This window comes from Eleutherodactylus coqui, chromosome 9 (assembly GCF_035609145.1).
Source record: "Eleutherodactylus coqui strain aEleCoq1 chromosome 9, aEleCoq1.hap1, whole genome shotgun sequence".
In the NCBI taxonomy this organism is placed as follows: domain Eukaryota; kingdom Metazoa; phylum Chordata; class Amphibia; order Anura; family Eleutherodactylidae; genus Eleutherodactylus; species Eleutherodactylus coqui.
The window spans coordinates 19,241,402-19,265,810 of NC_089845.1; the positions used below are offsets into that span (position 1 = coordinate 19,241,402).

The 24,409-nt window shown below is 45.2% G+C and overlaps 1 protein-coding gene across 1 annotated transcript in view; it reads left to right on the plus strand.

The window, feature by feature from the left end:
* The window catches only part of DROSHA (drosha ribonuclease III), a 263,840-nt gene that overhangs the window by 150,404 nt on the left and 89,027 nt on the right, over window positions 1-24,409 (plus strand). Inside the window, exons 19-20 of the mRNA XM_066579186.1 lie at window positions 1,591-1,651; window positions 4,038-4,097. Of these exons, the coding sequence (XP_066435283.1) occupies window positions 1,591-1,651; window positions 4,038-4,097 (121 nt within the window). The remainder of the gene's footprint in view (window positions 1-1,590; window positions 1,652-4,037; window positions 4,098-24,409) is intronic.

A 24,409-nucleotide genomic window follows, 5' to 3' on the forward strand; every position in this document is an offset into this window, starting at 1 on the left:
GAGATGCTCGTTACTCCAGACGAGCACCACGCGGTACTCGTCTCGATTAAACGAGCACTGACCATTGAATTCAATGGAGCCGGCAATACAGCCGGCTCCATTGAAAGCAATGGGCTGCCGGCGATCGCGGGATGAATTGTCGGGAAGGGGTTAAATATATAAGCCCTTCCCTGCAATTCATCCAGAAATGTGTAAAAAAAAATAAAAAAAAAAAATATATATATATATATATATATATATATATATATATATATATATATATACTCACCTGGTACACGCAGACTTAGTTCAGCGCAGCCAGCGGCAGTCCTCCTGAACTGCTCTGAACAGCTGTGAGTAGTATTCAGCAGCCGGGGATTTAAAATCCCCGCCTGCTGAATGAGCTGCCTCTAATTGGTCACAGCCTGACCAATCAGAGGCAGATTCCACTCGCACACCCATTCATGAATTTATGAATGGGTGTGTGACTGCTGCCTCTGATTTGCTCAGCGGGACCAATCAGATGAGAGGCTGCTGAATACTACTCACAGCTGTTCAGAGCAGTTCAGGAGGACTGCTGCTGGCCGCGCTGAACTCTGTCTGCCGGGACCAGGTGAGTATATATATATATTTTATTTTTACACATTTCTGGATGAATTGCAGGGAAGGGCTTATATATTTAAGCCCTTCCCAACAATTCATCCCGCGATCGCCGGCAGCCCATTGCTTTCAGTGGAACCTGCTGTATTGCCAGCTCCATTGAATTCAATGGGCTAACATCGTTCTTCTCTGCCACAGCTGTTACAGCTATGGCAGAGGAGAACGATCTTTATGCTGACAGTGGGGGGGGGGGCCCACTCTTGCCACTATTGTGGCTTAATAGTGGGACCTGGGAACTTGAGATGCAGCCCAACATGTAGCCCCTCGCCTGCCCTATCCGTTTCTGTGTCATTCCCATCACTTTCTTGAATTTCCCAGGTTTTCACAAATGAAAACCTTAGCGAGCATCGGCGATATACAAAAATGCTCGGGTCGCCCATTGACTTCATTGGGGTTCGTTACTCGAAACGAACTCTCGAGCATCACTGAAAGTTCGACTCGAGTAACGAGCACCCGAACATTTTGGTGCTCGCTCATCTCTATTTAGCACATTTGTAGAGCTCCTGTCATTACTATCAGTAGTATCATCATTGTTTGGGCCCGGGGTTTGCTTTATCCCCCATTCCCATTCAGTGTGGAGCTGCAGTACTTAAAAAGGATATTGTGTCCATTGATCTTGTAATTGTTGAAAATCTGGCCTTGCCGTAATTATCACTTTTGTTGCCCAAATGACTCTGTGGCCAAATAACTCACACTCTTTAAAGACCAATGTATGAAATGACGGCATTAAAGAGATTTAATTGCTCTCCGTGTAACTGCAGTGCGGGGGCAGAGTCGGGACATAAATTTCAGGCCGTCTCGCTTTTACAAGCATATGATGAAGGAACGCTCTTGTATCTTTATGAGCGCCGGCTCTGAACACCATCGATTTAGGTCATTCCTAGCGCGCCTCCCTGTGAACTTCAGAACGGCCTGATCTGTTATTTATCACCACTTTTATTTTGGATACAGGAATAAATACGCTGATAAACATCATGTCGCGCCTGGGGCAGGACGACCCGACCCCTTCACGGTAAGAGGAATCGCACTTTATTACACAGAGATTCTAAAGCCATGTTTGATGAGCATTCTCATATTCTACTTTGTGGACATCCCTCTCGGTGGATCCGAAAGAAGGGGAAACACACAAAACATCTACAGTTTTTGGAACCACTTCCTTATTTTGACTGGAAAAGACATCAAAATAGTAAAATTGACAAAAACCTGTATGTGCTGTAGCTTCCCCAGCCTGTATGCCAGACACATTCACATAACGAGGTGTGAGCAGAGGCTCAAGCTTCGTTTGGACTAGATCGTTAAAATGAGTGAAACCGAACGATCATTCAGTTTAAACGCAGCCAACGAGAATCATGAGGTTCTCATTCATCGTTTAGTTTCAGACCGCATAAAAATCAGCTTCGGCTCGTTCACTCTTCGGGCAGTTTAATGACTGATCGTTGATAGGGATGCGAATCACTAAACAATCAGTGAATGAGAGCGGCTTGATTCTCGTGCAGTCTAAGGGCTTATTCAGACGATCGTATATCGGCTGGGTATTCACGCCCGGCTGATATACGGTGTCCCTCTCTGCAGGGGGAGGAGGCTGGAAGAGCCGGGAGCAGTGCTCTGAGCTCCTGCCCCCTCTCCACCCCTCGGTACTATTTGCAATGAGAGAGGTGGGGGCGGGGCTAAGTCCTGGAACTTAGCTCCGCCCCGCCCCCTCTCATTGCAAATAGTGGCAAGGGGCGGAGAGGGGGCAGGAGCTCAGTGCACTGCTCCCGGCTCTTCCAGACTCCTCCCCCTGCAGAGAGGAACACCGTAAATAGCCGGCCAATATATGGTTGTCTGAATAAGCCCTTATACAGGCAGCCCGAGCGTGAATGGGCTGGCGATGACATCACCAGCTTGTTTGCTTGGGCAAATGAGAATCGTGAGAGACTCAGCCCATGTAAAAGGGCCATTACTTGAATGAGGCGGAGCTGGAATGCCAGAGTGGCGCTGTATTCGGAAAATAACCCCTTTTGGTTCAGAGGAAACACTTGTTCATCCCAGAAGAGAGAGGGTCTCCGTAAAGCTGCCCAGGCTATAAGAGGGGATCTCTCACCATTGATTAAAATGTAGCCGGACCTTCTGCTATAAACCTGTAGAGAGCACTTACTCCTTCTCCTGGCCTCCTGTGCTCTGTACAGGCAGATTGTATTAAAGACGGAACGATTATCGTTCAACCAGCAAAAGTGACAATAATTGCCAAGAAGCGAACAACAATCGATAATGGTGCATCGTTCAATATATGCAGGCATTAAAATAATTGTTGGTTCCATCACTTATTCGGTTTAAACAGCGTTCATTCAGTGCCTCTCATTCACTTATACCGCCAATGTAAAAGACTGAACGATTCTTGTTAGAACGAGCCAATGATGTATCTATCTGTCTAAACGGGCTTCACAAGAGCGAACGAGCTAGTGATGATGTCACTCGCTCGCCCAAACGATAATCGGCTCATCTAAAAGGACATTTTGACTATGCAATAGTTAAGGAATCTGAAGTAGCACAATTTTAAGATGTCTACAGTTCTTGTAAGGAATTCAGCACACATCAGAAGGTCCAGCTGTAATATCTTGATGGGGGAGAGTTCAATATTATGTGGTTACAAGTCCTGACTTTATATGTTCTAATGGGATGAGTTATTTAGAATCGATGGCAATTTGACTCCAACATCCCCCACCAATCAACCTATTGAAGAGGCACCGTGCTCAGGTGAGTTCTGCAGCCCGTGAGATCACTTGGCCTTTCTGTAACTCCGTCCCATTCAAGGGAATGTGATTGACCTGCAGTATTAGGCACGGTGCCCGGTATACAGTGAAGAGGCATTCGTCTGAGCACTGCAGCCCCTTTAAAGAGTTGATTGGCACTGGTGCCCAAAGTCGGACCTCCATTAATGTGATGCTGACGACCAATCCTACAAGGAATATTAAGTCATGGGTAACTCTATTTAGTGTAATTTCACTGGTTGATAATCCTAAGAGGTATTTGAACTAATTGGTTTACGTGATTTCAGCCTATGTCCTCACTTACATGCTTATGAAGGAACCAGAACGACAGTCTATTAATTCTGGTCCTGTCCGCTGCTCACTTACAATATTGAACATTTACACTTTGCTGTCCCAATATTGTCTTCAGAGTGAATCCATAAACCCCGGCCGGGCCGCAGTAATCCGCACTCCACTCCTGCAGCTCGACAATCAATGTCATATTCATTCTGCTGGGCATTGGGTTTGTTCTTCAGTAGGCTGATACAGAGATGGAAATCTATAGAATATACACGTGTGAAATGAAATACGTTTACAGCTTATTGTCCTCCGCGGCTCGTCATCCATTATTTATGACTCCAAACTAACAGGAGCTTCTGGTCTCTCTAGAATAAACCACAACGAACGGTTGGAGTTCCTGGGAGATGCCGTCGTGGAGTTTTTAACAAGGTAAGGAAGGACAACTGCTTCCTTCTTTCCAATGACTCTTGTTTAGATGTGTGATATAAATAATCAAACCTTTTATAAACCCATTATATTCCATAGGCATCACTTTATTATTATATTATGGCATAGGAGAGATTCTTGTTACATTTTGCTGACATTTGAGCTTTCATCCCAACCGATCACACATTGTGTTGTCATGTGATGTCACCTTACCCAATCAGTGGCCCGTTAATCCACCTTTCAGCATACAATGTAAGGGTGCATTCAGACGACCATATATCAGCTGGGTTATCACGCCGACCGATATACGGCGTCTCTCTCTGCAGGGGGAGGAGGCTAGAAGAGCCGGGAGCAGTGCTCTGAGCTCCCGCCCCCTCTCTGCCTCCTCTCCATCCCCCTGCACTATTTTCAATGAGGAGAGGTGGGATGGGGCGGGGCTAATTCCTGGAACTTAGCCCTGTACCACCTCCTCTCATTGCAAATAGTGCAGAGGGGCGGAGAGGGGGCGGGAGCTCAGTGCACTGCTCCCAGCTCTTCCAGCCTCCTCCCCCTGCAGAGAGAGACGCCGTATATCAGCCAGCGTGAATACCTGGCCGATATACGGTCGTCTGAATGCGCCCTAAGAGGACCTGTTGGGTATACAAACCATTCCAGGAGGAATAATGGCACAACACTCATTTTCATTTCTCCTGCCATTCATCAGTCAGTTAAATCTGCAGTTTATTGCCAATTAATCCATCTGTTAATTGTCTATTTATTTCTGCCATTCTGGGCTTGATTAATCACAAAGCGTGTGCTCACGTAGTTTCATCATCCCTTGTACCATTAATCCACCGTTCTGAGCCCCGTATGTACGGACGCAGCTGGATCTTGTGTCTTGGTGAGATGGCCTTCAACACCTCGTGATCTTATGTTTTAACAAGGAACTGTTCTTTGTAGCCAATTTAGCATTTTGCTATGTTTTGCATTAAAAACGCAAGAATATGTAAACAGATCTGCTCTGAAAACAATGCTTGCTATCACACACTGGAGACTGGCACATGGCTACTGTACATCCTTATGGCCAGTAGTGCATGGGTGACAAAGTTGTGCGATGTTGTCGCGTTGCAACAATGCAACGAACCGCGTGTTCGTTCAGCCCATGCTTTCCTCGCGGGTCTCACGAAATGCACACGACTCGTGAGGTTTTGTAGCCCATGTTTCCCCATGGAACTTTCCTTTCTGTTGCATCGCATCGCACAAAACACGATTTTCGTTCGGTGCGATGCAACTTTGACAGTAAAAAATCCTACTGTCAAAGCCCTAACCTAACCTAGCTGCAGGAAAAAATGTTTAAAAAAAAAAGTATACATCACCTTAGAAGTGCTGTCAGCCCGGCCGCATCTTCTTCCCGGGTCGCTGACACTAGTCTTCTTCATCTCTTCTGGCTGGAGATGGAAAAATCCCCACCTCCTGGAAGCGCGGCCTCTGATCGGCTGATGCTTAGCCAATCAGAGGCAGGGCTCGATGAACCAATCACAGCCATTCATCAAGGGCTGGCTCTTATTGGCTAAGCGTCAGCCAATCGCAGCCAGCGCTTTCAGGAGTCGAGGATTTTTTTTCAATCAGCAGCCAGAGGAGATTAAGAACAGTGCCAGGGAGAAGATGCAGCAGAGCCTCGGACAGCGCTTCTAAGGTGATGTATACGTTAAAAAGATTAAAATTCTGCAGCTAGAGCTTATTTTTGGTGTATGGCTTCTATTTCAATTTCATTGACAGCTTGCAGCAGCCTGTGTACATGACGTAAGAGGCTGCTACAGCCAATCATAGAGCTGCGGCATTAGAGCACGGACATTTGTGATTGGCTGCAGCTGCCTTTGACATCTCGTAAATGCCTTGCTGCAGCATGTCAATACAATAACGGCGCAGAGAATGTAGTGATGGGGAGTCGGCAGAGGTGAGTATACATTTATTATATTTATACTTAAGGTGCTGGAATAAAAACAAATATATATATATATATATATATATAATAAAAATACCCTTTAAGGGGCACAAAGGGACCACTATTACTTTGCAAGCATAGAGAGGTATTCATTTTCTGGAGCACAAAGTGAGCATTATTTCTTTGTGAAGGAACACAGAGAAATTATTACTATGTGGGGCATAAAGGGGAATTATTATAGTTTGCGGACACAAAGCAGGCACTATTTCTTGTGTTGGTCACTAGGCGACAATTATTACTGTGCGCAAGAATTATAATTTTGGGGAGCACAAGAGGGGGTTATTTATTGTGGGAGACACTGAGAGGAAACAACAAGACAGAGAGCGTGTGCAGTTCAGTCATAAACATTTCCAAGGTAGTCTGAGCTGGATGGAGAAGAAAAGAGAAAGTGAGTGATCACTGGAGGTAACTGCACTGTAATCTCTCTGATATATATATATATATAGATATATATATATATAGATATAGATATGAGATAGATAGATATGATATATATATATATATATATATAGCGAGAGATATAGATTATATATAGATATATATATATATATATATATATCACTGACTGCCTCAACACTAATTCTCTAACTTCCCGGTGTCATACAAACATGAAATTTGGCAGGCGCATTCTTTAGGTCCTAAATAGGAAACGTAAAAGGGGTCACAACTCTGTTATTCAATGCTAACTGCAAAAGTAAGTGCACTCCTATGTAATGTAACTTCCTGGTGTCATACAAGCGTGAAATTTGGTGCGAGCATTCTTCAGGTCCTAAGTGAGGTAAGTGGGAGGGGTGGAACATTCTGCAGCAGGACATCGGTACATGCAGCCTGTGGAGAATCTAACGATCCCCTATGTGTATACATATTTAATTCCTCGGTTCCTCTAAAGTAACGTTGACTGAGGGGTTGTCTCGCGGCAGCAAGTGGGGTTATACACTTCTGTATGGCCATATTAATGCACTTTGTAATATACATCGTGCATTAAATATGAGCCATACAGAAGTTATTCACTTACCTGCTCCGTTGCTGGCGTCCCCGTCTCCATGGTGCCGTCTAACGCTGTCTTCTCCTTCCATTTAGACGCGCTTGCGCTGTGCGGTCTTCTGCTCTGTTCAATGGGCCGCTCCGGCGTGCTCGCGCCGGAGAGCTGGTCTGCGGATGCGCAGAAGACCTCGGCGGCGCAAGCACGCCGTAGCGGCCCCATTGAACAGAGCAGAAGACCGCACAGCGCAAGCGCGTCTAATCGAGGGAGAAGACAGCGTTAGTCGTTGCCATGGAGACGGGGACGCCAGCAACGGAGCAGGTAAGTGAATAACTTCTGTATGGCTCATATTTAATGCACGATGTACATTACAAAGTGCATTAATATGGCCATACAGAAGTGCTGAACCCCACTTGATTTCACGGGACAACCCCTTTAACTCGGGCGAGGCCGGGTGTATGAGCTAGTCTTATTATATTGTGACTGCATTATATAGAGGTTATTACAGCTAGACCACTGTATCTAAACTGTTGGGCTATAAATTGTGTATATAGGATAGGTGAATGTATTTTTTTGGGGGGGGCGGGGGGGCTGACTATGGCTGGTAGTCATGCAGATTAGCTGGAGGGGTAGGTGGACCTAAACTGAACTTTTGCACCTGGCCCATGTGACTTTAGCTACGCCTGTGTCTTTACTCATGTATCACATAAAACGTTACACTGTGATTCCACAGCATTATGGGTTGACAGGAGACAACAGTATTTTGTAGCCCTGTTTACTGGAAGGTGCGTAAAACCTGCTTTTAAGGTGGCTACATTAACTGCGGCGGCTGAACGAATCGCTATCATTTTGGGATGCTGTATTTGATGCAGTATATTAATTTACCCGCTTCTTAAATTTTTGGCTGTTTTATCGCTCAGTAGTAAAGCTCTACATGTTTGAGCATTCTAAGTTGTGCGCGATGATTGAACGCTCGGCGTCCTCTATAGCAGAGATCTCTTAAAAAAGCCTCACCATAATGAAGCATATTTTCTGTGGAATCACCGGCTATATTGCTCTCTGTCCCCGATGCCTTCAAGCCTCTTCTACCGCGGCCCCATTTTTCTTTTAAATTTAGCTGTCTCTTAGATCAGACAGTTCTTAGAGAATATGCAGGAACATTACTGATGCAGTTAGCAACATAGCAATGCCATATGGGTAATTATCACACATAATTAATATAGCAATACCAAGGGCTGCAACTGGCATTTCGGAATTTACATTTTCATCAATATGTTTCTTTTCTAACCCAGAAAACTAATTTACAAAGCAACCAAATGATATTGAGCTCTCCACAAACAGGTTGGAATGGCTGTACCCCCCCGACTCGGGATATGCAGATTCTGCCTTTTATTTATACATACAGATGCAATTTCTGAATGCCCTTGTCTCACATTGCAAGGACAATGAAGTGCGTGCGTTTGGCGGTGTTACTTGCATCTGCACTTTCTTCTTTGTATTTCTGTGCTCTTGCAGAATTTAGGATATGTTTAATCGCTCTCCCTTTCCTCGCAGACAGCCTAACCTTGGAATCTGTAGGAAGAAATACAGCAGACTATAGAATAGTTTGTGCTGTTCGCTCGCTTCTGACATATAACCAAGAAACAAATACTGCAGAAATTTCTAAAGTGCAGTTTTAGAGCTGATTTATGAAACGTTACTAAGGACCCGCGACGCAACCTGTAAGGAGATAGAAAACCCCAATACCTATATTTCTCTCCAATAAGAAACCGACGCAGGATCTCACAATGATGAATTAAAACAAAGAAAACTTCTATGAGCAGAAATATGAAGTTGGGGAACAATAAAAACTTGGATAGGGGGATTATATAGATCAATGTAAAAGCTGATGGCCCCTAGAGAAAGAGAACTATTTCTATATGTGGTATTTCAGAATGCAACAAAAAGGTATGCAGATGAGTTCCCACAACATGTTGGGGCCAAACTTCTGATTTAAGGCCAATTTTACACGACTGAGACGCAGGAATATGAACCCCATTCATTTGGATGGGGTCATACACATGAGTGATGTGTTCCCAGATGGCACCACGATGGTATGCAGGAAACCCAGCGCAGCATGTCCTATCTTCCTGCGAGATCACCCATTGTTTTCAGTTGGCGAAAGCAATGGGAGAATTCCACGATCCTCTGCTGCGGCTATGACAGCTGCGGCGGGGGATTCCTTCATACCTGCTGTGATGCGAGGCTGTTTCCAGTGAAAACTCCTCGCATCCACGAGACTATCACAAGGGTGGAGAGGGCGTTATCGGGCCGTGTTTTGCAGCTTGATATCGCCCTCGCCCATGTGAAACTGGGCTAAGGGTCTTCCAGCATGCCCAGCAGTGTTGGCATAAACATCCCAAAGTGTCTCAGCCATGAGATCTTGCAGATGTGCCTAGACGGCGCTGTTAGTATGGATTATGTTCATCACTGCTGTATTACTACTATAGACAGAGCTATTTGGGGCAGAGCCAGATGTCACCCTGTGCTGCTGTATACTGCAGGGTCCCAACCTCTTCTGAAGAGTCTCCCAGCATGTCCAGCACTGCTCCCATAAGATATTGTAGCTCCGATGCCATATGCAGCCCAGGGGGTGTGGGGTTGGGAGCTCCGCCGGACATGACAGGAGGCCCTTGGGCAGAAGTTTGAAGCCAACTTCTGCATGTAGTCGGGTTATTTGCATAAAGATGGAGAATGGGGGTGTTCTCTTTTTTTTGTTTTGTTTTAATAACTCATATTTGGAAAAGTTCTTCTTTTTCTGGGAGCTATCAGTTGGGTCAGGGTAGTCACAGGTCCTCTTTAAAGCTTTCATAGTCACGGACTATCTCATAAGTATCCCCTATGATCTCAGCTAGTATACAGTACACTCAGGAGAATGACGCACCCGGTCACCAAGCACATATATCAAGCTTGTATAAACTTGGCAATGCGTTTCCTGTATCAGTCCCATAGATCACCTGTGGAATATGGTGGGATAGATGGTTTGTAGCATGAATGTTCGACCAGCAAACTGCAGCACTTATGTAATGCTACTATGTCTATCCGGGGGCTAGAGAGCCCCAGGCACTTTTACTGCTTTGCATCACTTCTACCCATGTAGCATGTGCGGTGTACACACATATATACAGTATGAGCATTTGTATACATGAGTGTAGCCATGAGTAATATATACAGCCACTACTGTGAAAGGTCTCAAGAGGCCAAAGAAAGAATGAAGATGGGGAAAAAATAAAATGCTTAACAATCCATTGTGTGAGACATCAGGCACATGACAAATGATGGCCCGTGCAAGGCAGGGTTACTGTAAAAATCTCCACATTCTCTATGCATTGGTGACAGGAGCTTATTTTCTGTGCTCCAAAGATGACAGCTAATTAAATATGCTGCACAGAAGAAGAGATCTGAGATAAACTATGTACTTAATGTCCCTCGCCGGTTCTCACTAACCACCTTCATCTCCAGTGCCAAGCCACCCATCCGGTTTCCAAAACACAGAAGAACCTCTGACCCACCACCGCTGAGGAGCAGAAGAGCCGGAGTGCTAATGAGCACATTGTTTACGGGCCGCTCGTTCCAGGAGAATGCATTGTGCTTGGCCAGTCAGTGACTTAATTCTTGCACCAGTGTGGAGGGGGAACTCTCGCCCTACAGTGGTCAAGCAAGTGCTGGATGACTGTACATATAAAGCTGCTACATGGTCCTGGGACAGGGGTCTCCAACCTGGGGCCCTCCAGCTCAGCATCCATTGACAGCCACACTAATGGGCAATAGATATGTACATGTTTAACCCTAAAACTACCAAATGTAGGAATATAAGGGCTAGAGCTTTTCTATCCAAATGTAAGACTAGAATACAAACTTTTTAATGCTACCAGGATACCGAATGTGATATAGAGACTGGTAGGCCGTCAGCTATTTTGTTATGTGTTTCAGGCCTCAGACCTATCTCAGCTTCCGTTTGGTATCTCATGTATAATCCCATTCAGGCCTGTGACCTTATGAATATTCGCATTTAGAAAGGCAACTACCCTGGAGGGGAGCTGTGGTATAAATAACCTCCTTCCTCTCTTCTTCCCCACCTGTCACCGTGGTTTAGAATTAGCATGAGGATACCAAATTGTGTGACTATTTACTTGTTAATGAACTCTAAGGAAAATCATTCTACTAGAAACTGGATTCTCATAGACACCATGGCTCCAAGATTCAAATTGGGGAAAAATCTTTTATTAATGATTATTGGTCTTGTGAAGGTCCTAGCCCGATATAAATTATACTTTCGGAATTAGGCAGGCCAGCTGAATAAAACGCATCTAAACTCATTGAGGTGCGGGACCCTGAACACCCCCAAATGACATATCCGTGTACCTGGTTAGAATTTACAGGTCATGTTTGGTATTGGTGAATAGATAATATCATGACCGGAAATATGCCAAGCATATACTCCGATTCGGAGGATCTCCTACGGAGATATGGCTGAAATAGGGAATTATGGTTTTACACAGGTATGTAGACCTTTACCTCACCCTTCTCTGAATGACATCAGAGGGGTGTGGGGGGAGGTGTGTTCTGGGAAAAAACTGGCAGCTGAGAGAAACCCTGTTGTCAGACCTTCGGAGATACGCCACAGCGTAAGGACTTTCCCTTTACTTCCAGTGACTCCGCACAGAGTCAGAACGTTGGGCCAAACATCCCAAATCTGGTATCTTCTTTATTTCTTCCTTGTTTCAAGTACTGTCTGTTGTGTATACCTGTAGATCTTGTCTCCACTGTAACATCTTTTTTTGTATATCTTTGTGCTATATATTTAGCACTGCTAGTCTTTTTTTAGAATAAATCTGCAATTTATTAGTCAAACCTTGTCCATTTTAAAACAATCCATAAGTCTGAAAATTGTGTTAATAATTCATAAGTGTGGGTTCCAGCTTACCTAGGAAACAAAAGCTGGTGGTGGCAGCGGGTGCATGTGGGTATTGTAGAGTGCTAGGGCATTAGACCGGATAAGGGGTGATTTGAGCTTTCGTTCTGTATGCATGCAGAAGCTTGGGAAAGCTGGGTAGAAATCCGCCTGTAGTCTAACAACTCCGCGCTTGCAATTCCGCTGGAATGATTGATTGATGCTCTGCCTTGACAAGTGTTCACAGAGGTGAGAGCGCTCAAATTAGTCGATCTGTGACAAATCGGTAATAGAGGCGGGATCGATCAGGGTCTCCCCATCTCCGCTCTACTTTCACCGTGACACTGGATGAGATGTGTCATGGTTTTGTGTGTTTAGGGGACGGATGTGGGGTAGGGAGACCTGCAAGTGATGACCATAGAATGATATGGATCCGTGTAAAAAAAATGAAATGCTAGTGTGTCGCAGGCCTTTGGTCTTCTTCATACGACTGTATCTGCATATGTTTCATTGTCTCAGTAATTCAAACTTCACATAGGTGAGAGTGATAGGGGACCGTGAATCCCACCCCCATATCGCGCTCGCCATCCATATGAAATCCCTGAGGATGCAAGGTGTTTTCATGTGAGGAGGTTTGCAGAGTTTCTCCCATTGTTTTCGATGGGAGACCTCGAATGGCATCGCATGCACTTTGCACATTGTGCGATGCTGCTGCAGGTCTCATTGAAAACAATAGGCGGTGCGATGTGAGAGCGCGCACAAGAGAGAATATGCCACGGATTTGTTTACGGCATCACTGTGCCATGTGGCAAAACATTGCTTATGTGTATGACCCCAGTCAAAAGAACGGGCTTCATATTTGTGCGAGATTTGTGCGTCTCGCAACTCACAAATCTCGCATGATTTTGACGCCAGTAGGAAGGCAACATTATTCCATTAATTAAAAGCTGTGTGTTCAGACATGGAATTCCCACTGTGCTTTCACATTTCAAGCTGTAACCCCATTCCTAATCATGGCTTAGGGCTCATTCACATCAGGGGTTTCCGTATTTCCACAGCATTTGGGGGCAAACTGATCCATCTAATGATTGACACGAATGGTATTGTACAGACCTAATTAACTATAATGGGGTCTGTTTGGTCTCTGGCCAGGCTTTCTACATTCTACAGTACAAAATAGCACAGCATGCTGCACCATTTCTTCCTGTGTTTTTGGTGGAAATCGACAATGAATGGATTCTCTGATGCTGATCTAAACAAGGCCTAAAAACAGGACCAATGTAGAACCAGAAAGAATGAACCTCTGATTAAACCCCATAGCACATAGTCATATTGTACAAAAGTAAAGCAACTGATGGGAAGCCTATATAAAGTGCATCATGCAATTATAACAGAACAGATGTCAGTTGGCTGAAATACATAAGGTGAATACACATATTAATAGATGTACATTGTTCCTCCAGTTCAGGGCCACAGGGAAGCAAGAATTCATTTTTAAAGTACATGCCACTTCCCTATTCAAGAGGTGGAATTTTCAATTGCCTCCCCTTATAAGTCTATGTACTTTCTCTATACCATAAGACCAAATGCCATCAGCATTCCTATTACGGACTTCAATAAAGTAGCTTGTCATCCCTAACACATTGGTATTCTTTTCTTCAGTGTTGGAGATGTTCTGCCTGCTGGTTCTTTCTGTTTTGACATGTCTGCAAATGGGAACTGGTGTGATGCCCCTGGGGCATCCCCGGGGGGAGCCGGTGTGATGCCCCTGGGGCATCCCCGGGGGGAGCCGGTGTGATGCCCCTGGGGCATCCCCGGGGGGAGCCGGTGTGATGCCCCTGGGGCATCCCCGGGGGGGAGCCGGTGTGATGCCCCTGGGGCATCCCCGGGGGGGAGCCGGTGTGATGCCCCTGGGGCATCCCCGGGGGGGAGCCGGTGTGATGCCCCTGGGGCATCCCCGGGGGGGAGCCGGTGTGATGCCCCTGGGGCATCCCCGGGGGGGAGCCGGTGTGATGCCCCTGGGGCATCCCCGGGGGGGAGCCGGTGTGATGCCCCTGGGGCATCCCCGGGGGGGAGCCGGTGTGATGCCCCTGGGGCATCCCCGGGGGGGAGCCGGTGTGATGCCCCTGGGGCATCCCCGGGGGGGAGCCGGTGTGATGCCCCTGGGGCATCCCCGGGGGGGAGCCGGTGTGATGCCCCTGGGGCATCCCCGGGGGGGAGCCGGTGTGATGCCCCTGGGGCATCCCCGGGGGGGAGCCGGTGTGATGCCCCTGGGGCATCCCCGGGGGGAGCCGGTGTGATGCCCCTGGGGGAGCCGGTGTGATGCCCCTGGGGCATCCCCGGGGGGAGCCGGTGTGATGCCCCTGGGGCATCCCCGGGGGGAGCCGGTGTGATGCCCCTGGGGCATCCCCGGGGGGAGCCGGTGTGATGCCCCTGGGGCATCCCCTATTAAAAGGTAAGCTATGATTGGAGAGCGGGTTAGCACTTGAAATATGTAAGTATACTTTGAATCATATGCCCGTACGCATGCTATTTATTAATGAAATAAAAGTTTGATTTCATTACATGGCAAGTCCAGTTCATCCATGATGGAATCTGTATGGAGGTAATCACTTAGTAATGTTGCCATTCCTCCATACACTCTTGTTCTGTGATTGCTGTATTCAGGACCCGTCACTGTCAGGGCTCACATAGTGGTTTGGTGAACCGTGGCGCCCGAAGATGTGTTTGTGGTACTTCTAGTGAAGGAATAAAAGGCAGCGCAGCCCTCCTTCTGATCCTAAGTGTAGAAACGTGTTTGTATTTAAAACGCTGTCATCGCAGCGCGGCACCACGCCGCTAAACTGTCATATTTTCTTTGATAAACACAGAGCATGTTTCTGTGCTCATAGCCTGTAACATCCCTCTTCAGATATGGTGCTTCCTTTGAAGTCTTTTACACTGCTGATGGGCTCAAAATGTAAGATTACAGAATGAAATCCAGCGTGACTGTTGTGTCAAATGCCTTTTTATTTTATTTTTTTCCTCTTTCCTCTCCTCCCTCTTGAAGGATCAGCTTGCCTGGAACAGATAGGCAGCTTCCAAAGCTTGAGTCCAATTTGCAGGAAGAAGGGTGATTATTTCAAAATGTTTGTCACTTCTCCTTGCTGTGATTTATCTCTGATCTTGTATTTCCTAACCTAAAGTGAAAAGCTTGTTTACAAGTGAGATTAGTTTTATGGGAATACACATCGGAGGGGATTAGAAGATAGAAAAGCCTTATGTGCGGCATGGGCTGGTTAACATTTAATTCATCTTGCCTGAAGATTCAGCAATTACCTTTTTGAAACATTCATAAAACTTGTAAAACATAAAAAAAAAAAAAAAATTGCCCTCCATCCCCATGTCGTAACATAAGTGTACTTGTCCTCATTCAGACCCATTAGTTTCCGATCGGAGTGAGTAATCTGGATAAATGTGCTTTATTTACCGGGGCTGTATTTCTTTTATTTTTTACTATTCTTCCCAAGGTTGACATCAATCAGGTTTCTGCAGCTTTTGTAAAAATTTTATTATGAACTCCTCTACTCTCTAGCGACACGGCTGACACTTCCTTGTCACGGTTCATGTCATTCCTAAGTATCTGATCCTTCCTCTCTCTGTCTGGATGATGTCTGCTCTGATATGTCAGTCCAGGTTGCACAAGGGTTTGTCATTCGAGCACTGGTTTATTGTAAGGCTAATCTTATGGTAGCTCACGCGGGGACTCTTGTCTGTCTTGCTGATGCTGATAGACAATTGGATTTACTGTCTCTCGAGTAAAAGACTGGGTTTGGTCATATCATAATTGTAGCTCACGACTTATGCCTAATTCTACTTCGAAAACCACTTTTTTGTAATATAATAATTAAATACTTAGTCATCAGCTGCCGGGTTATTTAGCCTTCATTTCCAGCTTCTGTATGTCCTGATGCCTCCTGCTTCCAAGCTCTTTGACTTCCCATATTGGTGACTCGGCTGTATGGAGATATAGTAGACACAATGGGGAAGATGTATCCATAGTATTGCAGAAAGCATGCATTTAGGAATCAGTGAAAATGGTACACATTGCACCAAATTTATCAAAATGGCACATGTTGCATGATACTTTTGGCACAACTTGCTGGACAGCAGCTTGGAAGTGCCTACAAGTTGCTTTAGGGCTAACTGGAGTTGGCAATGACTTTGTTCAGACAATTTAGAAAAATGTTGAGTTAGGTCTAAAACAGTTACCATATATACTCGAGTATAAGCAGAGTTTTTCATCACATTTTTTATGCTGAAAAAGCCCCCCTCGGTTTATACTCAAGTGAGGTAAAAAAAAATAAAAAAAAATCGCAATACTCACCTCCCAGCCGGCGTCTTTGCCCCTGGCGCAATGGTCTCCTCGGTGGTGCAGCAAGCTGTTTGAGAATTCTCCCCACTGTCATCTCCCTGCTCATCTTTGAATTCCTCTGCCATCACAGCCGTTGCTCGATTTATTCACAGCCATTCAGTGGATGACATCACTGAATGGCTGTGATTGGTTTATTGAGCGCCGGCTGTGATTGGCTGGCACTCGGTCCAATCACAGCGCTTACTTACAGAGCGCTGACGGCGGGGGAATTCAAAGACGAGCAGGGAGATGACTGCGGGGAGAATTCTCAAGCACTTTGCCGCACCGCCGGGAAGATCATCTTGCCGGGGACACAGACACCGGCTGGAAGGTGAGTATTGTGGGGTTTTCTTTACCTAGTGTATACGTGAGTATAGCTCGGCTTATACTAAAGTCAATAAGTTTTACCAGTTTTTTGTGGTAAAACTTATTGACTCGGCTTATACTCGGGTCGGCCAATACTAGAGTGTATGTGGTATATTTGTTGCATGGCCTATACTGCTGTTTTTGGGTGCGTTCGGTGTTGAAATTCTGGCACACTTTGCTGGTAAATTTCCCGAAATGTTCTAAATATCATTCATGGCCTTCTAGTACTGACATTGGAAGCTGTAGAAGAGATCTTAGGGACTACTTTTAATGTATTACTGTCCGTTAGGAATTTTCGACACTAGGTTATCCCAAGCGTATTACTGTATATTATTCCAGTAGAATGTGAATTGTTCTTTGCCCTCATCGTCCGCCTGTGTTTCAACTTCAGCATTACATTTACCATACCTGGGCAATAGTGCTTGAATACATACAGCTGTTCACACTAGTATCTCACTTCTGTTTATACCGAGCAGTTACCGCTATGTCGGGTCTTGTCAAGTGAATACTAGCAAATTCTCACAGACTCCTTTGACGCTGATTGGGTCTGTCAGGGTTCTGGTAGTTTTTGATGGCAGTAATGGTAGTTAGCGCTGAATGAAGTAAGCACTGACCGCTTCATTAACTCAAGTGTGAGAACACCAGGGGGCGGCTGTCCTACTGCTGGAACTTCATGGTGTAGACTACAGTTTTTTCACTTATTCAGCCGAGTTAAAATATTCCTTTCAAGCTCCAATATCTAAGCTCCTCAGTATATCCCATCGTCTGGCTACCTGCGGTGGTAGTCTGCCATTTTTACATTAATTACTTTTGTGGTTTTATGACTAGGCAGAAACACAATTTTTTTTATGTTGGTAGTACGTTAAAAGGATTCTATCATTACAAAATGGTATGTTATTAAAATCAGACTTTTAGTCTAAAGATGATTTTTTTTATTTTTTTTGGTCCAGTTTTTTGGCCGCTCTAGTATACTGTATTGGCTAATAGGTCCTATTGCTTGCAGCTCATTTAGCAGCTTTGCTGTGTAGACTAAAGCTTATTATACACAGTAGATGCATGTCATTGAGTCCACCAACCAACTGTGTATGGTGGGGCCGCCCACTGTTCCCTCTTGGCAGATGTGGGGGGAGATACGTATCAGGTACATAGCTTTCAACTTGCCCTGTCCTTTTGTTCTGGGGTAGATAAGCTGTCAGGGGTATCTGGCAACAGCTTACTTCCCTATCCCCATTCAGAACTTGTCCAAGCATGCCTGTGTATGAGGGGGTTGGGAGAGAGAGCTGTTGGCCAACGGCATGGCTATCCTGATTCAGGGCAGGGAATTGGAGGACAACTTTATGATACTACTGTAGGCCTAAATAAGCTAGAATGGTAGCTCTGTTCAGAGTTAAGACTCTGTATGTTTCTATCCTTCTGCTCAAATATTTTGTCAGACTGTATTAACCTATAGACAGTTTTCAACCATCAAAGGGGGTTTCCAGATAGCTTTGGCTGTCAGGGCTGAGATACATCGAGATCGGAACAGAAGTCACTGCTCTGACCCCGTGTGTGATGGCTAGCACTCGTGATTGCTGGGGTAGCTCTCATTGAAAGAAGCGGGACCCCAGCCAGATTTTCAGTTCAGCCATATATTTTGCGTAGTGTCAGTTTTCTTGGAGAAGACCACCCCATAGAGGACCACTTTCTGCTGCATTTTGGAGATATGTGTGCGTACAATATAAGATGTGTATAATAACATTTCTCTGCATATACTGTATGATGAAGTGTATTGGAATACCGGTGATTTGATATCATTCCTGTTTTATCCGTCTTTACTAGTGATCCATATTGCCCTAACCTGAATTCTATCTTAACCAGAATGTTTCTGCCCGGTGTGAGTGAGAATGTAGCAACCACAGTAAATGTTTCCTGGCAGTCTGTCTAAGACCATGTGTTGTCATTGAGGGCCTGGCACAACGCGTGCCGCCTCACACAGCTGACACATTAAGCCTGCTTATATTCCCAGCAGCTCCAGAAGGAATCTGCAGCCACCATGCACAGATAATGTATGATGGGATGTTGTCAGAGAGATAAGCTCACAGTTTGCCAGTACACCTCCCATCATCCCCTCATCCCAACATATAGATCGCCCTCCCATGGTATTGCTGTAGAGTGCTCTTTCATCTCTGCACTCCTGCCATACTTGGGGGCCGGTGATGAGGATTATTGGTGGCCAATCACCTTTTCATGATGAGATGTATGTGTTGCTCATCATCGCGGATATCTTGCTGACCGGTTTATCACAGCTTACGAGACTCCTGCTTTACATAACGTATCATTAGGAAATGTTAATGTGATCCTCATTCTTGCAAAGCAAATGATTTATAAATGCTGATGACTTGAATCATCCGTCACTTTTGATGTTCACTATTAGAAGAAATCACGTTCCGAGTGTTCAGATCACATTGGGAATCACATACAGTACTTTAAATAAAACATGCAAAGAAGGATCGTTATACTGCTGGTCCGCAAAACTACAGGATTGTGGATGCTTTTGTGTGAAAAAAGCTAAACTGTTACAAAGATAACTTTATTGGTTCACCAGAACCAAAAAATTGCAGTTGAAGATTTGAAGACCCCACTTACCTCCTCTGGTGGTGTTCTCTGCTCCCTAATTGTTCTGCTGACCCAATTGATGTTTAGTTTGTAATCATCCAACGCTGTGGCATACCGTCACTCACTAATACTTCTCAGCAAATCCATATATTACACGGCTGCCTATTCAGTTGAATGGCATGTAATATTGTAGGTATTCTTATTGCACCATCAACTTCCTTCTCACGTTACATACTATAATATCGGACTAACGCATTGGAACAAATACATAAGACATTGGGGCGCACTTACTCATTTCTGTGCACCGGAATTCTGGCTTAAAATGCACAAAAAAACTTGCTATGTGCCTGATATGTTATCTTCCAATGGGGAAGATGGGACAATACCTCTAGAGCACCACCTGTTGGAAGGCAGCATTCCTGCAAGTCAATGTCACACTCTTTAGACAAGCCTTGGCTTGGCTTATCAGTGTGCAGTAATTTTCTGACTTGGCTATTGAAAGGGCCTATAGATGTGGGTCAGGAACGGTATTGTTTCTCCTTAAGGAGAGCACCTAGAAGGTGTGTGAGGAGACAATGCATGCTCCTCTGGGAAATATGCAAATAGGGAAAATGGAACAATACCTCTGCAGCGCCACCTATTGTGAGGCAGCATTCCTGCAAGTCAATGTCAGACTCTTTAGACAAGCCTTGTAACAATGACTGGGAATTGAAAACCAAGTATGTTATCTAAAATTGTACTTTCTGTACCTTGCTGGACACATTTTAAAAGTGTCTGGAAAAGGGGGTGTTGCTTTGTAGAGTTGAAAACTGCACCAAATGTATCAATATCTTGTGCCGGCTTTTTTTACTGCCAAAAACTAGTCCACAGCAATGCATACCACAGAAGATGTGTTAGAAAGAAGGCAAAAAAGTCTCACGTTTGTCATGATTGATTTTCAGCCTCTTCTGTTTTATCTTACTCCAGCTGGTTATTATATAGCAGTTAAACTGCGTCACTGGGGTATAAAGAAGTGAAATGGTATTTACGACTTACACTAGGTAGGACCTCTGCTCCTATGAGCTTACAATCTACAAAGAGTACCTGCACTTTCACCTTCGTAGCTCTTTTCCATTGGCCGTTTTTTGGCTCTTTCCGGTAGTTGAAGCCCCATATAGTGCTACTTCAGCTGCCGGAAGAAGCCAAAAAAGCCAACTGAGCAGAAGCACTGCAAAGGTGAAAGGGCAGGTACTCGTTCGGGAATCGGGAGTAGTTGCAAGAGGTCCGGGACATAAGCAGCTCTAGATGTGTGTCTATCAGTGCAATATCAGTTGGCTCACTCTTCTGGCCAGGTTATACACTTATCGGAAGAGGCGAGTTTTAGTGATCTGTTCGAAGGTTTGGAGAATGTCACATGGAATGACGGAATTCCAGAAGAGAGGAGAGAAACATAAGCTTTGTATCTGAGGGTGTGAGGTGGTTAGAGTGATAGAGAGGAGGTTATTATTGGTAGAGCGAGCGTTATGTGTGAGGTGGTAGCTGGTAATTGGAGAAGAAATGGAAGACTAAGCAGAATTGGATAGAATTCTATAGGTTGAAGTGAGAATTTTAATTTGGGTTCTTAGTGTGATGGGCAGCCAGTATCGGAGGTGATGGAGGGGGTTGGCGTTAGAGACTCAGAAGAGAGGTACACTATATAACTAAAACCATGTGGACTCCTACCTATCACACCTATATGATTTTGTTGGACATCCACTTCAACCCATGGGTGTTACTGTGGAGTTTGGCCCCATTGTTGCAGCTATATTGGCTTTCACTCTTCTAGGAAGGCTTTCCATAGGATTTTGAAGAGTGTCTGGTTGTTTATGCCCAAGTCAACCAAATGAGCATTTGTGTGGTCAGGCAATAATAATAGATGAGAACATGTGGAACTTTTCGCCATATAGTGTAGAAGAAGGTGATTTTGATTGTAGTTTACACCAGCTGTATGGACTTACCAATTTATATTAATTTATGTTTGTGTATATTTTATCGGCAGACCGATATGTCACAAGTGATTATTGGATTGCCAACAATATAATATATCACTTTCTAGTGTATTATTAGTGCTGTCTGATGTGTTTGCTGTTTTCAGAGTGGGGACCTTTCTCTGCCCCAGCAGTAATGCTGTCTGCCTTATCACATGGCATCAAGGAGCCATGCAGCAGAGATAGTGGAAGGAAAGATGTGAGAGGTTCTGGTCTGTCTGTCAGCTGTCTACAAAGGAGGGTTTGCAGGAGTCTGGCCTGGATATTATCAATGCATATACCAGCGTCTTTGAAGTGCTCCTGTGTGAAGAATATAGGGATACAGAACATGTTTTATAGCTGGCGATGACAGAAGGTAGTCAGAGTGTGCAGGTGAGGGCTGAATCACATAAGGGGAATATTGGGGATTGTTGGTATAGGTTTTTTTCACCGGCGCCTCTTCATGTATTAAGCGTGCCCGAGAAAGCTGTACTAAGCCGGCATCAGAAATGCCAGGCTTGGTAAATTTTGCCCATTATCTCCTTTGGAAAGCCACTTGACATGTCTAATAGATCTGCCAGCAGCTTCACTTTATCAGGACAGAGGGAATTGTAGGCACTTGCTTGTAAAGGGCTTTTCTACAGCACAAAGAAGAATAAATTCAATAAATAAAAGTCTTGACTGCTACTTCACTTATGCCGCCTCGGGCGCTGGCGGGTCAGAGTTACCCAAACGGATCATACAAGTTTAATTCAAGCTGTGCAACTTTCCTAGCTTGAGGTGTACTCAGTAGAAGTGAAATGAAAGGGTTACAAAACCGTTCCGCGATTGCTTATCTCCGTTTTCTTCTATTGGGTTGCAGTTGGCATGCTCCTTTAATTGCACCAGAATGCCAGCACACCTCCAAGGCATGTATGTACCCCCGTGCATTGGTTTGTCGACAGCCCAAGCCTAATGGACAATACGCCTTTCTTCATACGTGCTGATAAGCGGCATTCCCCTCTGCTGTGAGAGTAATGGTGTCTCTGGTGCAATGATGTATTTCTAGTAGGAAGGATAATGCATTTCCAGGGAGAAGCAGCAAAGCCTTACACTTTTGATACCTTTTGTTCCTTTTCAATGTTTTGTGCCAAGTTACTTGACTGGCTTTGCCTAATAACTCAAACAAATGGCACCGAATCACCATCATTCTCCGAGCCAGCTTTGCTTGAACTGTAAGTGAGTAAAATACTTCATTCCTTTCTTCAGCGATTTGGGGTTTTTGTTTGGTCCTCTATCTATTTTGTCTTTTATTTGAAGGATCTGTATTCGCACACCAGGATTCTTAAAGTCGAGCTGTGAAGACAGATAGGCCAGGTATTCTAAGCTATGCTGTCCTTACTCGTAAGCCTGTACAAGTTCCTTTATCAAAGTAGTACGATGCAAACGAGTAAAAAATGAACTGTTCGATATAAAACTGAAGATTTGTAGTGAAGGCATATATAGTCTACCATGTCCATAGCTTAATTATCTGACCCAATCAGACTAGTTGTAATATTACAGTATATGGCTCCTAATCTTCCACTTGAGCTTTAGTTCTTCAGTTTAACAGTGAAGTGTGGCATTTGCCCAGTGGTGCAGCCGGAGCACAATCAGCATATGTAACCTGTCCGTGTAAGCTTTTTCTTGAGGGTGTTTTTCACAAATGTCTGGAAATCTTATTGTTTCTTACTTGAAGGCCCAGCGTCCTTGGTCAGTTATTTGCAACTCCCCTTTCACCTTCCCCCATCGTTTCACTTACTTTTCACCACTGAGCTTTCCAGTGGTTGTCTTTTTGAAGGTCTAAAGTGACTGGATATAGCTAAAATCGCCATTCATAGAATCAGAGTTGGAAGGGACCTCCAGTATAAGCAATCAATAAAAGGAAGCCGCATTCAAATAGTGGCTAGGAAGAGCCAAACCATTTCTTATTTCAGAAAATAGTACCTCTTGGCCTTCATCAGCCTTTCTCAAATATGCTTGATTAGGAAACTTTGGATCTCCCTAACGGCAATTAGGATACTGCTAACTTCTTTGTTGTATGCGTAAAAGTTCATGGGTTCTCAATAACGACTTGACAACAATGACAAATTGTTATATAGAATAATCGAGTTGGAAGGGACCTCCAGGGTCATCGGGTCCAACCCCCTGCTCAGTGCAGGATCACTAAATCATCCCTGACAGATGTCTGTCCAGCCTCCGTTTGTACACTGCTATTGAAGGAGAACTCACCACCTTCTGTGGTAACCTGCCCCACTCATTGATCACCCTCACTAATTTGTGTCTCCTCCCTTTCAGTTTCATCCCATTGCTTCTAGTCTTTCCTTGTGCAGATGAAAATAGGGCTGATCCCTCTGCATTGTGATGGCCCTTCAGATATTTGTAGACAGCTATTAAAGGGGTTGTCTCGCGAAACCAAGTGGGGGTATACACTTCTGTATGGCCATATTAATGCACTTTGTAATATACATCGTGCATTAAATATGAGCCATACAGAAGTTATTCCACTTACCTGCTCCGTTGCTAGCGTCCTCGTCTCCATGGTTCCGTCTAAAATCGCTGGCAGCTTGCTTTTTTAGACGCGCTTGCGCAGTCCGGTCTTCTCCTTTCAGCACGAGCCGCTTCAGTGTGCTCCCCGCTACAGCTCTTCTGCGCATGCGCAGACGAGCTGTCACTGCTCGGGAGCGCGCTGGAGCGGCCATTCTGTACCATCCTCTGTTAGAGGAAGGTGCAGAAACTGGAGCTGCCGTCCTGAGAAGCCACCCAGGTGTCCAGCTGTCCCGAGAAGCCGCCCAGGTAAGTGATGGGTCGGGGGTGATGTTCACTGACAGGTGAAGGCCTCGGAACCTAGCGCTGGGCTCCGGGACCTAGCGCTGGGCTCCGGGACCTAGCGCTGGGCTCCGGGACCTAGCGCTGGGCTCCGGGACCTAGCGCTGGGCTCCGGGGCCTAGCGCTGGGCTCCGGGGCCTAGCGCTGGGCTCCGGGGCCTAGCGCTGGGCTCCGGGGCCTTCACCTGGGCTCCGGGGCCTAGCGCTGGGCTCCGGGGCCTTCACCTGGGC